Raw genomic sequence first — 17347 nt, 5'->3', positions numbered from 1 at the left:
AAAAAAACACACAAATTTTAAACACTATAAATGGTAAAAAAAAGGAAAACTAGCTCTAATGTATCAGATCTAGCATTTAAATGGCAATGGATAGGTTGTCTTAAAATACACATTTCTCAAATATGTATTGGAGAAACAAATATGTAAGACTTTATAACAAATTTCTACTGTTTTTTTTTTCTATTTATACCGATTCAATAGTCTTTTGATAACGAGGCTACTTCAGTTTAAAATGTCGATTGTAAAGGCTTCTTAATTTCTATTTGAGAAATTGTGACCATCCGAATGATGCCTTACTTACTCTTATATGTTAATAAACTTTTAGCCTTTTGGGCGCTAAATTATATTCACACATGTTTAGTACAAAATAATTTGACTTCCTGACCAGACTTGCATACTACGAGAGTAATAAGGAACCTTAGTCCCTGCTCGTTGGCCTGGCTGGCACAAAAGCGCAACTTTCAACCTTACCCCCATGTACATAAGGTGTATCCACCGATTCAGTCAGTCATTCAGTCGCACACGATTAGTTTTTAACCTTATTCCCATAAATATAAGGTATATTCCCACTGACCCTGCGATACGTCAGCGCTGGCCTGTCACGCGACCACGTCAGCCTGATCTTCACGTTTGTAAGGTGTACCACCTATTACAAGAAGACCAAAGCAAATCTCAACCTTATCCCCATAAACATAGAGTATAATCTCACTCACCCTGCGATTCGTCAGCCTCGTGAACGTAGCTGACGCACAACCGCAACTATCGACCTTATCTCCACGTTCATAAGGTGTACCATACCCATATTCACCCAGCCTCTAGAACACCAGAGCAATTCTGAACCTTATCCCCGTGCAGATAAGGTGTATACTCCCACTCACCCTGCGAGTCGTCAGCGCTGGCCTGGCGCTCCACGGCGTCGGCCTCGTTGGCCTGGCAGATGAGCGACACGCGGTAGAAGTAGTTCCGCCAGAAGTTCTCTTCTGTGATACTGGAATGTTTCGGTATTTTACAATTATTATATTATGGCCCTTTTTCATAGCACTTTTTTATGTCATCGTCGGCAATGGAGCTGGTGGGTCGCCTGAAGGTAAGCGCTTCCACCGCCCATGAACGCCTCTACAAATGGATTGTCGACTTCAAATTGGAAAGGGATTAGGAAAGGGTTGATGAGAGGAATAAAGGAAGGAATGGGAAGGATAAGGAAATGGATATGAAACTTAATCTATTTTGTAAATTCTTTCAACTGTAGAAAACTATATACTTTCTAATTAGCAAACGCGATATTTTTGCTTAGTTCGTGTCCCAGGTTATTTGAATGAGTAACTATTTGGCGCTGTTATTTTTATCATCCGTCACACGTAATTATGTATAGAGCAACAGAAACCACTCACACTTTGGGCACCAGGTCGAAGCGCATCTTCTCGAGGTTGGGGTCCTCGGCCATGATGGCGACCGCCACCGGGTACATCTTGTCGTAGTCAAAATCGAACTCCACGCCCGCTGGCGGCGCGCGCACGAAGTTCCGCCGGTCCTGTGGTACATTCGTACATACATACATACATCAGCATATTGTAAACGCGAAAATTTTTAACCATACTAGATTAAGCCGACTTTAAAAAAGGGGTAGGTTATCATTTGGACTGTTTTCCTTTCATTCGATTTATCAAGGTTGTTAGAGAGATTTCTTCTTATAATTTACCCTAATCGGTGCAATAAGTACAGGTGTAATTTTATCAGATTTAAGTTGGTTTGATTCCCGGGTGTAGCTAGCGAATATTCGGAAATATTTGAATGCAGTTTAAAAAATTTTTCTTCAGTTCTTTCTTGACATTTATTTTTATCTTCAATATAAAGAGAGTTCTTTCAGGTGGCTCTAGAAAATTCCAACCTGATATTCAAATTCTTACTATTATTACATTTTACTTAATTAGTGGCACTTATTCTTAATCAAAGTAAATCCAATAATTTAATTAAAGACAGACAGACCAGTTTATTAATACCTCATGGGGATAAATAACATTGTTGTACGATTCTATCTACAATAATAATATTTGATTATGTAGCGCATTCTTAAGACATCTTATATTATGTAATACACTTTAGTTTCGCATTTTTCTATAAATTAATTAATAAACCAATTATCTTCTAAACATTCTACCGTTCCTCATGCTAACAATCCTCAACATATCAGAGCTCTTTCAACTTTTGTTGTTACATTATTGTAAGGTCACATTATTGTGACCTTGCAAATAGGTGCAAAATCGATTTCAGCGTTTTGGACTGAATAACTTACCATCATAAAGATCAAACAATTTCGGATATCTAGGTACATATGAGGAACGAAGAGCATGTTTTCTATGATTATATTTATCCTACTATTCTACTTCCTATCCTACTAATATTATAAATGCGAAAATTTGTAAGGATGTGTGTGCGTTTGTTGCTCTTTCACGCAAAAACTACTGAACCGATTGCTATGAAATTTGGTACTTAGACAGCTGGACAACTGGAATAACATATAGGCAACTTTTTATCCCGATATTCCTACGGAATACGGACTTACGCGGGTGAAACCGCGGTGCGCAGCTAGTATACAATAAAATCGGTACACATCTTACACCATAAATCCAGAACATAACCCAACATGATCCACACGAACAAGAAAAGAAAAGTCATATATTCCAACTCACAGTAGACAAGGAGAGGCACTCCTCCTTGAGCGAGGCCTCGTTGGGCGCGCCCACCCACGGCGCGGCAGTTGCACCGCCGCCCTTCTCCTGGCCCTTGATGAAGGCATCCTGCTCGCGGTTGAATTCACCGAGGATGCTCTGTAAGGAAGCGTCATTAAATGCCATGCATGAAGTCATCATCATAACTCATGATAAGATAAAATATAAGAGATAGAAGTATATTGATCTATAAGGCAGGTTTCGTACTCGCGTCCCTTGCCTTGTCGTGGCGATCCGAACACAAACAGACTCCTAACTCATTGAAACTTACAAATTAATTGAATACTCAAAGTAATAACACGCACCTAACCTACAAATCAGCTTCACCATTTAACGCACACTCAACTAATTAACGCTAAACAAACTTCGACAAAGCAATTATCGGCAAAAACAGTTCACTTGTTACTTGATAACAAAACGATACCATTTAATGTTTCACAGTTGAGCTGTAACGACGCAAGTTTCGCGTCTGAGAAATTTCCATCATTAACGAAGTTTACGTTATTATTTAGTGTGGTTGAAACAACATTATAAGTAGCTACGATAATTTGTTTAAGCTTAAATGACATTAAAATTTTCTTTATATTACGTCAAAGTCAACAGAGGAGCTGGTGGGTCGCACGATGGTAAACGCTCCCAACGCCCATGAACATTTTCTGAAGCCTGATGCAAAAGGATTGTCGCCATAAAAAAGGAAGAAATAAAGTTTGGATAGAAAGGAATAAAGGAAATGACTAGAAATATATGTGATGAATTTGCTAGAATAAACCTAGCTACCAATCGAGAAAAGAAATCGGCAGAAAACTCTAAAAAACATGCAACAATAAATATCCACATTGGAGGAAGTAAATACACAAATTTATCACCCTGATACCAGATCCGTGTTCTAAGATGCAAAGTGGTAAACTTAACAAGAATAATCAACAAAAATAAAATGCTGTGTTAGCATAATACATTACCCAGAAAGATATTTCCAGGCACTTAAAGGGACAGCGTTGTGTTCCTGAAAATATTTCCGCCGCTATTTACGCTCAGTGCCATTAGTTATTGTTGAGGGTGCCTAATGAATAAGCGGTCATATTTCATAATGATATTATATTACTACATCTCTGTTTTCATGATAATGCAGGGGAAAATGTTGGGTCTTTATATTATGCGACCGTTGAATTTGAATTTTACTGTTGGGTAAATAAATTTTATGTGAAGGTCGATAAGATAATGTCTCCACAAAAGGTGGAAATTTTTTTTGGACTAAAATATAGGGTGGCAAGACTGATTTATAACCAAAATCAAATGGTACAGGGACTTAATGTACTTCACTCTTAAGGGCTAGACTAAAAGTCAGCGCTATTGGAATCTTACGAGTTATTTATATAATTAATAGCATGGCTGAGATTGGACCTTTCGCCACGCCGATCCTTTGTTTTTATTCATGTGTACATTATTTTATTCCGTTTTCAGTCAAAGTAACTTAAAAAAATATGTATATACATATTTAAATGACCGCCTTCTTGGTACAGTGTTTAACGCGTGAGCGTAGAACCGAGGGGCCCTGGGTTCAATTCCCGGTGGGGACGCACAAAAAAAAAAAGTTTCGGTCTGGCAGGACACAGAAGGCTGATCACCTACTTGTCCCTAAAGAAAATCGATCAGTGAAACGGATGTACATCATCTGCCCCATACCCCACTAGGGGACACGGGACTTCACTACTATATTAAAATTGGTATGTGTCAATAAAGCTATTGTATTTTTCTATTATTATTCCATTCTATATCTTTACGTATGAAAATGAATACTTGCATGTAATAACTGTAAAGATATGATACAATGTTAATAAATTAGAATATCTACCGACTTAATTAAATTTTTCACTTGTACTCCTAATACTCTCGAAGCTAGAACCTTTATAGTGAAAATTTATTTAGCTGAACACGAATTTAGCTCGGTGAATAGAATAAAAAAGGAGATGTGATAATCACATCAATTAAACACGACAATGCTCTGTGGGCGCGTATTAATCTCTTTAATCTCATTATGTGCCGGGGTACGATTAATTGCCCCAGATGGGTTATCAACGTTGAATTTGTTAGATACGCCGATAAAACTATCCCTTTACGAATCAAACGGACTCGACATAAGAAGAAAAGGAGGTTGTATAAAAATGTATTAAATAATTTTACCATAGAACTAAAAGGTTTTAAATTATACCACTTTAATTTAACCCGTAGCTATCAAATGTCCTCTCAAAGTAAAGCAAGTAAAGTTAAGCTAATGATATTTGTACACATAATGTATGTTAAAACGCGCTAACCGCAAACTTTTACTGTCGGCCCGTATAATCCGTCATTTGATTGATTTCCTTATAATTCAATTGGTCCCTTGCTATTATCGCTTACGCGTTATCCCAAACTCGAAGTTTTACAAAATTATTTTGGTAAATGCTAGATAATCCAATAAGTGAGCATTGATTATTTCTATTTTCTTCTCTGAAAGTCTTAAATAATCAGGTCGAGTATTTCGCGACCCAGAGAATACAAAACATGTTTTTTCAACCCCATTTCTGGCTTCTGCGTTGTTGAATATACCAAGGGTGTTTTTACGACTTTCAATTTTTCGCTGTGCAGAATGTGTGAAATGTCTAAATACCACAAACATTATTTAGCACGAAAACCAAAAAGACACGGCTGAATAAATAGTTATATTATCTCGAGTAACATTTATACAAACCAGTCATTAAATTCTAAGAAGATTGCAATAATTTATGATTGCAAAAAAGTCTGGCATTGCCATTATTATAAAATCAATCACTTGATAAACTACATTTTGTGTGAGCACTGTGCTCACACACTTTTATTACATCTAGTTACAATCCATCCTCATCCTTCTTTAGGACACGTTTACACATTTTTTCGTTTGGTTACGTAACGAACACCGATAGTTACGTAACAGAATCCATTACGCTCGGCAAGTCCTTTTAAATACTCCAGTACGTAGCGGCCATTAAATTCAATCCTTTGTGCGACGTCCACGTGCCAACTCTCTTCAAAGCTCTCCGACTTTATTCCAGCTTTAAATTATCACGTTTACTGAAAACTACCTCCTTAATTATTTTCTATTTTTTAACGGCTCCGTAGCAGAACTTTAATTTGTATTTTTATTAATTTCCTATGTTAGTCTTATTGTATTGTTTAAACTATTTAAAAAGGAACAGATTTGGTTCTATATAAGCGTAACAACCATACGAACTATGTTTTTAAAAGGGTCCTTGGGTTATTTTTTAATCAGCAAAGACCTATCAGTAACGGAATAAGGTTTTTTGGTTGGCCAAATAAAACCGACACCGCTCATCTACACGTATAATTTATAACAATTATATTACAACAATACTTTTGAACAACATTTACATTGGATTCACAGTATTCATCGTAAAGAGTAATATCGAAATCAATTCATTCGATCTGCTCATTCGATACTGCCATGAATCCTGATTAATTGTTAGTAAAAACAAAATGCAAACAGTGTATCGGTTAAGAGATTTATTCGTTACGCAACACTTCACAACAGCGGAATATAATCCGACTTTTCGAATAAACCGAAACGAGATTACAGCCGTGACCGAATCAAATTAACGAGGCGCAAATCCTTTCTTTTGCATTTCGCAAAGCGGCCTTTTTTTTGTTTTTGAAAAAATTCCAAGTTTTAATTAACATCTGCAATCATTGCGCGACTTTTCAGGGCATTCATTAATTCCGACGTCGAAGGTATTGGAATCTTTATTTTTTCTTGAATTTATAATAACGGAAATTTTCAGGAATCCGTTATCCTGATATTTCGTGAAACAGGTCGTCCATAGCATTCGACTATAGCACGTTTCAAACCGATAAAAAAATATAAACTGTCGATACGAGTGGAAACCGTAAAAGCCACTGCGTGATGACTGGTCGCGTCTGCGTTAACAATAAAACGTTAATGCGAAATGAAAGCTTCGGAAGCGATCGTAAATGGGGAACCAGTGACTCGTCGTAACAACGCATCTTATCAGTTGATAGGGCTGACAGAATAGACTCGCTTGATTAGCATGTGAGCAAGGTAAGCGTCACACCCCATGCAAAGGCATTAACAAGTCAATAAGATGCAGATGTGTTGATGGCTGTTATAGAACGTATAATGTAGAGGAAGCAAGAGCTACGAGCCAACCGGCCACTCCATTTCTTGTACATAAACCGAAACGCAATATACATCCTACTATCCTATATTACTTATTATCCTATCCTACTTAATCCTACTAATATTATAAATGCGAAAGTTTGCAAGGATGTGTGTGTGTCTGTTGCTCTTTCACGCAAAAACTACTGAACCGGTTGAAATGAAATTTGGTACGTAGCCAGCTGGACAACTAGAATAACATATAGGTAACTTTTTATCCCGATATTCGTACGGGATACGGACTTACGCGGGTGAAACCGCGGGGCGCAGCTAGTTTCGTATAAATTTATGGTGTTTAAAATATAAAGCGTCTGTTTGCAATGGCTTTCTCAAACAGAACGCCAAGTACTTAGCACGCGTACTTGCGCTGTGACGCTTTTATCTGACAGTCATTAGCGCTATGCGCGCTGAGAAAACGTACTATCTGACGAAGCCGTAAGATGGGATTGATGGAATTATTATTATTAAAACTTTTACGCTTTTAAGCTTTTACCCACGTCTTCGCACGCGTTAATTCAGAGTAGTTTAAAAGATTTTATTATACATATAAACCTTCCGTTTGAATCGCTCTATCTATTTAAAAAGAACCCCATCAAAATCTTAGCAATTTTTAAAGATTTAAGCATACAAACGAACATAGGGGCAGAGAAAGCGACTTTGTTTTATAGTATGTAGTGATCTGTTACGTAGTTTTAAAGATTTAAGCATACAAACGGGCATAGGGACAGCGAAAGCGACTTTGTTTTATACTATGCAGTGATTAACAGATCATGATACAGTATTTCACAATGTGAATTTTATTAAATTAACAATCGACAGACTCAGTAAGTACGTCAGACCAGATCATATCACCAGCGATCCAGCTGAAACGCAATAAGTATTAAGCCGAGGCGGTCTTAGTGGATACGTTGCATATGACCACATCAGATTGCGAGTCGGCAAAGACAATCCAATAATCGCATTTCCAACCGCCGCTTTATCGGATTCTATGAACTGATGCTTGCGTATTAAAATATTACGCGCTGTGGGGGTATTGATTTCGTTCGGTAATGAATATCGCAAGATTCTATGCACATTTCATACGTTGAAAGCTAAAATTGAAAGAAAGTAAAGATGAACTCTGAAAATAATTCAAAAGATAATAAAAAGTAAGAAAAATAAAACAATTTATTTGTAAATATAATTTTATTTTCTATATTTATTCAATAACGGTCATTAGCGTCAATAAAATAAATAAGAATTGCAAAGATTCAGCGCAAGAAATTCGTCACTTGATATGAGAAACAATTCTATCTATATCACTATGTCCAGAAATGGTATGGGATCTCGGAGGGAATCAATTAACAAAGGTAGGTTAATGAATTTAATGAAGGCATAAAGACTTCAATGTGAGGAAAAAAACGATTCACTTGCTAGAAAAGGTGTGGTGTGGAAGAAATCGCTATTTAGTGACAAAACCGCCGTTTATCATAAAATTGAGACATGACAATGTTACTTAGGTTAAATTCAATTTCTAATCTATCCAGAACAATAAAGCATAAATAAATAAATAAAAGCCCGTTATAACAAACAAAAAACAAAAGCATCTATGCCGTCTGTGGATCCTGTATAAAGGCACCCTCAGGTAAGAATAAACATCGTTAGTGAGGTAAATACAACATGGCATGCCGGCTAACGATACAGCCCTCGATTATTTCGTTAGATGTCAATATAGTGGATTGCAACATGATACCTTTATGTTATGTTGTTGTTTATATATAACATTGTTAAGTTTAATTAAATTCCATGAAGCAGTTTCTACGTGAAAGAGTAACAAATATACAAGAAAAAAAAAACGATAAAGATACGTACGAGAAATGCGACTGTTGCGTTTGAAATCGTTTAGTAGTACTTAAATAGGTATTTAGAAAGAAGCAAGAATGTTTATTTAACACCACATAATGTTAAATTAAAACAAAAAGGTGGACTTACGACTAATCGGTGTAGTGCTAGAAAGGGTAACTACTCAGCATGTGCCGCGCGTCATGCGCAGCGCTGATTTTCAGTAGCCCCTCGTTTAATTAAGGAAGAAAAAGTAAAATCTTACTTATGACTAAGAGACACCTTTGGGACAGGAGTATAAATGTCGAATTTTTATTGTTATATATAGATAATGCGACTTAAAATAGCTATGAATGTAACGGAAATGTATATGTATTGGCCATTGACGATAGCACAATGCAACTGCCTGCTATAAGACAGGCATTTAACTGCGCAGTAACTAATACGACGCTAATATCACTGTCCCCCCCCCTCCTCTCCCCCTCCATGCTCCTATGCCAATGTATTCCCCAGCTTGCAAATAAAACGCAATTTACGTCACGTCAATCCTTCAGACATCAGCTTTATTGAAAGTAATGTGTAATAGAAATGAATTCCTTTGATGCGAGACGAACGTGATATGTCTATTCCTTGAATAGATACTCTGTAGGTGATATATATTCTCTGCTCTATGTAGAGCTTTACTATGTATGAACAGATAATAAATACGGCATAGATAAAAAAAAGGAATATAACAAAAATGTACAAAAACATTTGGATATTGTTACTTAGTTATTAATGCTTGGTGAAACTAGTGTTTAAATTGAAGTGGCAAGAAAGAAGATTATTTCGTATAAATCTACCTAAAACATTAGTCAATAATTCCATAATATAGCCAAATGTTAGATACGTAAGTAGGGAACAAGTTAAACGAACGAAGACTTGATTCGCACTTGCACACACACGTGCACATGCACGCACACACACACGCACACCAAGTAGGATAACAATAAATATATTACACGTAATATAACCTCAACAAACAATCTACTGTAATAAATAATTTCAATACTGATGGAAAATCTTCCGTTTACAAAAAAAAAAAATCATCAAGCAAGTATACAAGCTACATTTTCATGATGATAATAACAAGTTTGCTGCAATAAATAAAAATATAATCGGGATTAACTCCGTGGAAGGCGTAGGCGCTCAAAATATTATTCTATACAACCGGCCCCAAAATATACTTTATTACGTTTTCTTATTTTATACTTTATTACATCGTCCTCGCAACATTTCTGTGTGATGTTAAATTATAACTATTAGTGTGTCGAATATAACCTACTATTTACTCTTCTTATTAAGTCGATAATAATTTAAGTGTGAGCGAAACCGTTATATATGCATTTCGCAAATAATATGTGTACATTACAAATTCACTCAGCAATTACCCGAAATTATTTGGTTCATTTGTTGCTACGGCTGATGGGAAAAAGAGCTCTCTAAATCCTACTCTGCCTACATAAAACTCTATAACTGTATTAAAGGTCCTGTTTGATCTCTAATTATTCAGTTTCTACATGTTGACAATGTTGCCAGATCGAGTTGGGGAGTCGCAATCGTGTTATTCACGCTCTATTTGCGAAACCAAAAGGTCAGATCTAATCAACAGATAGATACACAGAGAAATACTTGATTACAATTTCGTGAGCGAACAATGGCAACAGGCACTATATCCACCACCACATTGGGGACACAGAAGCTCTTTGAATATTAGACTGGAGATGGAATTACACACCGAGCGGTCGGACAAAGCTTTTACCTTTAATAACTGTGAAATACCTGCAATTGCAACGGCGGAACTGAGATAGAGATCGCTATAAAAGAATTTAAAATACAATGAATGAACTTTCAACCCGACACACACGATTACGTCACAGCGTGCGCTGTTAATTAATTGTAGTCATTTATATGCAATATTTTTTTCCTAAAACTAATAAATCAATCAATAAATCCACATATATTTAATACCATCATGAAATTGGGAATTGTAATTTCGCGGCTGACATTGCAAAATGCTTCATCTTTTTAAACCGACAATTACTTTGATTTAAAAAAACAAACAGAGGGGAGAAATTGCCGTGTAACAACCGCAGTACCTGTTATTTAAACCAATCTTAAACTGAATTAATTATCTTGAGCACTTGTAAGTACAATTGCTGTTCAACCGCTTTTAAAATACACTCTAAGTCAAGAATCATTGAAGCGTAGATAACAAACGTAACGTAAAAACGTGAGGGAGAAGATATTTTTTTCTCATTCAACTCCAGAGAAACCGTTGGAGCGTAATGAGATAGCAATAAGTAAAATTAAAATTGTACCTACGCAGTTGCCGGGGGCCGGTAAGTAAATATATGGAAACGAATCTCGTAATAATTATGTCATCCATTTTGTAAAGGCGCGGTCACACTAGGATCCATATTTGTATGACACGGACTTTTTTTATGTCATAGTCGACAATGGAGCTGGTGGGTCGCCTGATGGTAAGCGCTACCACCGCCCATGGACATTTGGAGAGGTGTAAGGTCGAATGCAGACCTTACGCCTCTTCAAATGGATAGCCGACTGCAAAATGGAAAGGGATTAGGAAAGGATTGAAGAGAGGAGTAAAGGAAAGGACTGGGAAAGGTAAGGAAGAGGATATGGGCCTCCGGCTCCCCCACTCACCGAACGAAACACAGAGGTATGCTATTTCACGCCGGTCTTCTGTGGGGGTGTTGTACTTCCCCGGTGCGAGCTGGCCCAATTCGTGCCGAAGCATGCTCGACTACCACAATGCTTCTTGATGATTCATGATTCTTATTTTAAAACTTATTTCTATTTCAATACGGATCACATAATTGTAGACAAAATAGAATCGATACGGGAAACAAAGGCAATAATCATGAAGCATCTGCGGATATTCGGGATTAAGTTGACGCGTGTCAGATGCATAATACAACACTTGTATAGAGTTTTATGTCCATTATCACAACTCAACTCAAGAAGCGGAACAATCAACAGTTTTCTGAAATATGATCACTCACTTGTGGTTGAGGAAAAAATGAAATATTAAATAAAAGGCAGGTAAATGCCAGGTGGTACCTTAATATCGCATTAGGGAATGGAATACCGAAGGGGACCGTGATCCGATAGCTTTTATATCGACACGAGTAAGCTAACAGATCTTACATAAGTATTCATTGTGGTCAATAATTACAATATACCCCCATCCTTTCAACAACTTTTCATCAAGTCATATATATATCAAGTCATATATATATTAGATATAAAGTATTCTATATCTATTGGGTTTGAGGGATTTCGTGATATTAAAGTAAGTGATGATACGTACTTCAAATTCTACACAAACCTCATTTAAAACGAATATAACTTATAATAAAATTCGAAAAAAATTCCTAAACAAAGTAATACCATAGATATATTCAGTGTATTAACCCATCAATCTATTTAAGCCTCAGATTATAAACAAAGGTTACAATCCACGAAAGCTATTTCGGGTCGTTTACTCCCAATACTATACATTTGTGCGTGCTAGGCTCTTAGGCGCCGTCTACTTACGTAACGTCGCGTATTGATCGGGCCAACCGCCTCCCCGTCCCGCGCATCCGCAGCGTCGACCAATCGGGGGCGTCGGTTTAATTTTAATTCGATAACCGTTGGGAGCGCGCGCCGCGGATTCGTCAAACCGTTACATGTACGTACATTGATCTATGTGTGCGTATTCTATTCATTAATTCCTGTCCCTGTGGTGGCTTTTACCACTAATTGATTTTGGCTTTCCGATTTAAACGGAGCTTTTTATTCATATTGTTATTTTCTCATGCGAATATAAACACTGTATTGTTAACATGTATGGAAGGAAGATTTATTTAATTCAATTAACCAAAACGTATTTTTTGAAATTACACGATTCTTTCTTTTATACCATACTAGCCCGCGGCTTCACACGCGTTAAATTAAGTTTAATAGAGTTTATACATATAAACATTCCTCTTGCATCACTCTATGAATACCGTGTAATGATACAGTAACTTGATATGAATAGAGGGTAGGTAATAAACGTATCGATGTTTATCATGACGCATTGAATAAATTTCTCAACTTTTCGGTCCATAATCAAAAACGACACGTTAAATCTCACATTCATCAACAGCGACCCGATGAACCAAACGATATAAACGATCACGTCATAAATCAAACGCTTGCAAGCGGAACAAGTTGGGAGTTAATATCCGAGGTAGGCTGTAATCATTCCGACGAGATACGTCAGATATTGCGTGATGAAGTCAAACCAGAACCCGACATCAACCACACTGATATGAATTTTATAAAAGCACTAGCTTCAGGACCAATTGGTGATCTTATTATTATGTTTTTTATTTTTTTTTATGTCACAGTCGGCAATGGAGCTGGTGGGACGCCTGATGGTAAGCGCTACCACCGCCCATGAACATTTGTAGAGGCGTAAAGTCGATTATAGACCTTATGCCTCTACAAATGGATTGCCGACTTTAATTGGGAAGGGATTAATAAAGGTTTGGCGAGAGGAATAAAGGAAAGGACTGGGAAGGGGAAAGAAAAGGATATAGGCCTCCGGCTCCCCCACTCACCGAACGAAACACAGCAGAATGCTATTTCACGCCGGTCTTCTGGCCTAATTCGTGCCGAAGCGTGCTCGACTACCACATATAAGTAAGCAATTGTTCGAATGTATGCTAATTTTAATTCAATTTCAAAAAGGTATCTTTAAAACTACTAAGTTACCTTCGTTGTACATTTGATCACACGTTAGATATATTCAAATATAATCCAAAAGTATTAAAGGCACGTCTCTAAGGACATGAAATTTGTCTATGTCTGTGTAAAATACAAGCAATAAAAGAAACCAATTTTACCGTATTATCGGATGTTTTGCATTCCGTCTCTACAAGACTACCGTATTTCAATATTCTCTTTGTACAAGAAGACGCTGTCTGGGACAATATGCAATATTCATTTATATTGTATATTGTAAGCCTTCAGTGGCAGATTGTTCGACTGTTCTGGCAATGAAATACTTTTCTACAGATAGCATATTAATAGAAATGTAGTTGTCAACTCATGTCACACTAATATTATAAATGTGACAGTTTGTTTGTTGGGATGTTTGTCCGTCAATCACGCTGAAACTACTGAACGGATTTTGATGAAATTTGGTATACAGATACAGGGTATGAGCGGACTTGGGTGATAGGATACTTTTTATCTCGATTAAATGCTCCTTTGGGATAAAGCAGAAACGTTAATTCCCCCGGGTCGAGCATCATTAGATATAAGATTCGAAAAGGGTTTTGCCCTTATTCCAACAGAAAAACAACAACGTCCTATTTCCAAAACAGCATAGCAACATTATTCTAATCAATATACTGGGATGATTAGATCTGTACCAAGTAAATACCGAGACCTGTGGAATAGTCAATCATAAACACACCTAATACTTCACAAAAGACGCAGCGGCACCTCGACAGAGCCCTATCCATTTACGTCTTAAACTCTACCCCATTATTTGCTAAATCCTCTATCTTGAACAGCGGATTTGGAGCAATATTTACACGACCCTCTCATGAATAAGCGATGGCTGTGTGTGTTTGAGCAACGCTAAAAGCTCAGTACCGGTAGAGTACCCCATGTGTAAGTATCACATGGGTAGACGTGGGTTAATCAGAACAGCTCTATGCAAAACTATTGAATGGAATACATTGTTAGAATACTTTGCTGTTTTTCTTTTTTCTTTCGTTCAATATAAGCAACCTCTAGTAGGTTGTTGCTGTAGGGGTGACCTTGACGATTGCGTCTCAGAGAACTAGATGGCGTTTTATGAAACGTTCACGAATACCTATTTTATTATTTACGTTCCATTTAACCCATGAGAAAGATAAAATATTTCAGCATTCCCTCCCTTCGCTTGCTCAAAAAAGTTTGTAGGGCTTTTAAAAACATTCACAAATGCAAAAACTATAGACAATTTATTTTACAACGTTTACGTTAGCGTTACAACTGAAGCGCATGAAAATGTTAGAGTACGTAGAAAACCGTAAACCAGCCGGTTTAAGGTCGACAACGCAATACAATGAGTCTCCGAGGCAATTTTCATAATATATCATAATTCATCACTAATATTGTATCATATAAGAATTATAAATCTGCCACGTCCAATATAACATCCAGTGAATTTTTCCCCGAAATACCCGAGGGTAATACACGTAAAATATAATTTTCCAGCATGATAAATTGTTGTAGGCACGCTGAAATTAGTTTTGCGTGTCGTGTCCAAGCGTGTTTGTGTTAAGTTTTTAAATTCGAGCATTTCTGTGTTTAAGAATTCAACGTTTTTCGCTGTTACGTGTTTGTTTTAGAATAGGCTGTTGTACGCATTATCATAAACCTACCCAGTAGAATGCTTTAGAGTAATGACTATGTGTCTCCGATTGCCTCATCTATTTTTGGGTGTCTATATAACTGTTGAGCCTAGTTTCGATTGATTGCTTGGCAAGTGTTTCAGTCAGGACTTAGGCTACCTAAAATGTTGTTTCTAAGAATATATCCTTTGATCGATCACACAAGCACCACCACATAGTAGTTAAATGGTTAGAAAACGTTCTTTAATGACCAATTTTCCAAAATTATTATAATTATTTTATTGTGGGAGTCGAGCACGCTTCGGCACGAATGATGAATGGCGGTGGTGATCGCTTACCATCAGGCGAACCACCAGCTCAGTTGCCCGCTATGACATAAAAAAAAAAAAAAAAAAAAAAAAAATTCCAAAAAGAACTGGCAGCTAAGCTATTAACGTACAAGTAACAGAGTAATTGGTACTATGTTTCAAAAACATTACTTCTATTTTTCTAACTTCATTGCTTAGTATTAATTCTCAAATATTTAAAGTGTTGAAGACTATACCGTTATACCATTTGATTACGTTAGAGTCGAGTTAAAATCTAGAATTTCATTATCTACTCCACTTCAGATTAAATTAATACAAGAATGTGGTAATCGATTTTTCTAGAAGCTCCTCTCAACAGGAGTGCTCTCAGAGCGCAGCGCTCACGTAAATGTATTACTTAGCGGTAATGCATTAAGTGAGAAAATTGATTTTGATTCAATATTGGAATCTGAAAAAAAAAAGATATAAAGAAAATTTTGAGAATATTTGTTAGATAGATAACCTTTGATATTTTCGTGGATCAATTTTGTTGAATCATATTATGGATTTTTATTTGAATGCACTGCAGTTTGATTTTCACCCCCAAAAACGACAGGGAGTGTGTGTTTGTATGTATATGTGATTGTTTTTTAATTGTGTTTTGGCAGAAGCTTCTGTCACAAAACAGCGCATTTAATATTTTTTCACTACTCCCTCAATATTGGTATTCAAATAAGGAGCTTGACTAGCAGAATACTATACACTGTAATAATTTCAAATCAAATGGCCGCCAAAAGACTATGAGGTCGTGGTTTTTCATTTTTATTTCATACTTTTGCCCGCGACTTCGCACGCGTTAAATTCGAAGTAGTTTAAAAAATGTTATTATACATATAAACCTTCCTCTTGAATCACTCTAGTAGTAGTAGATTTAAGTAGTCTTAAAGATTTAAGCATACATAATAAAGCGTCTTCGTTTTCTACTATGTAGTGATAATTTTTTAACTGGCCTCTCTCATCTCTATATTTAGCAACAAATTTTAAATGTTCTCTCTTCTTTTATATTCCTCTATGTTATATTCACTTGTTTTTGTTCGACCAATGACATAATATCATCTGGGCCATCAAACATTTTATTGTGTAATTATTTTGGCGTAGCGTACATCTAAATTGGGGTAAACGAGTCTCTTGTCGTACGATCCTTTTACGATTACAGTTTCATCTAGTTTTTTTCAAGTTCTAGATGCCTAATTCTGTTTTGACATGACAATGTATTTCATCAGTATAGTTTAAGTGTGGACAAAAGCGATCTCTCGATGATCGAATTACTGCTAATAATTAGGAATTTCTCTTGCGCCTCTTGAAGTGATAACCGATACATATATTCATAAATGTATTGGGATACGATAATTAATTTTTCACAAAAAAAACTAAATCACCACCATATAATCGGAACTAGACCAGATCTTAATGGGACTACACGGGAGGCTTCAGCTTTCAATTAGAATAAGTATCATCAAAATTGGTCCACCCAAAATTGAAATGAAGACGAAAATGAGGACCTCATTCTTTTTTAAAGACACTTGAAAATAAATGTATTATCGCGAAATGTCCGCCACATTTGCTTACTTCGAGTTAGAAAATTCGAGAAATCATTGAAGTTTTGTATCATACATAGAGTACGATAAAAGTAAGCCAATCTATATACATACAAGTCTATAAACAGAAGCATATTTCACTTCGACGCAAAGAAAAATAAAATAAAGACAACTCCGCAATCAATTAGAAGACTAATTACAGGGCTCCTAAGTTAGTATTCAGGTCGGAGAGGACATTTGTTTTACGAATGTTGTTTGAAAGGCG

The 17347-nt window shown here is 36.4% G+C and overlaps 1 protein-coding gene across 7 annotated transcripts in view; it reads right to left on the bottom strand.

The window, feature by feature from the left end:
- Positions 1-17347, bottom strand: part of LOC119839073 (synapse-associated protein of 47 kDa) — a 37262-nt gene that overhangs the window by 7231 nt on the left and 12684 nt on the right. For all 7 annotated transcript variants that reach the window (XM_038365258.1, XM_038365263.1, XM_038365261.1 and 4 more), the window contains 3 exons: positions 2691-2828; positions 1392-1531; positions 879-988 (listed from right to left, as the gene is read on the bottom strand). In XM_038365258.1, the coding sequence (XP_038221186.1) occupies positions 879-988; positions 1392-1531; positions 2691-2828 (388 nt within the window). The remainder of the gene's footprint in view (positions 1-878; positions 989-1391; positions 1532-2690; positions 2829-17347) is intronic.

The sequence above is a fragment of the Zerene cesonia genome, unplaced genomic scaffold, assembly GCF_012273895.1.
Source record: "Zerene cesonia ecotype Mississippi unplaced genomic scaffold, Zerene_cesonia_1.1 Zces_u008, whole genome shotgun sequence".
Classification (NCBI taxonomy): domain Eukaryota; kingdom Metazoa; phylum Arthropoda; class Insecta; order Lepidoptera; family Pieridae; genus Zerene; species Zerene cesonia.
The sequence above is the reverse complement of the archived record's forward strand: the minus strand, read 5'-3'. Positions and strand labels throughout refer to the sequence as shown.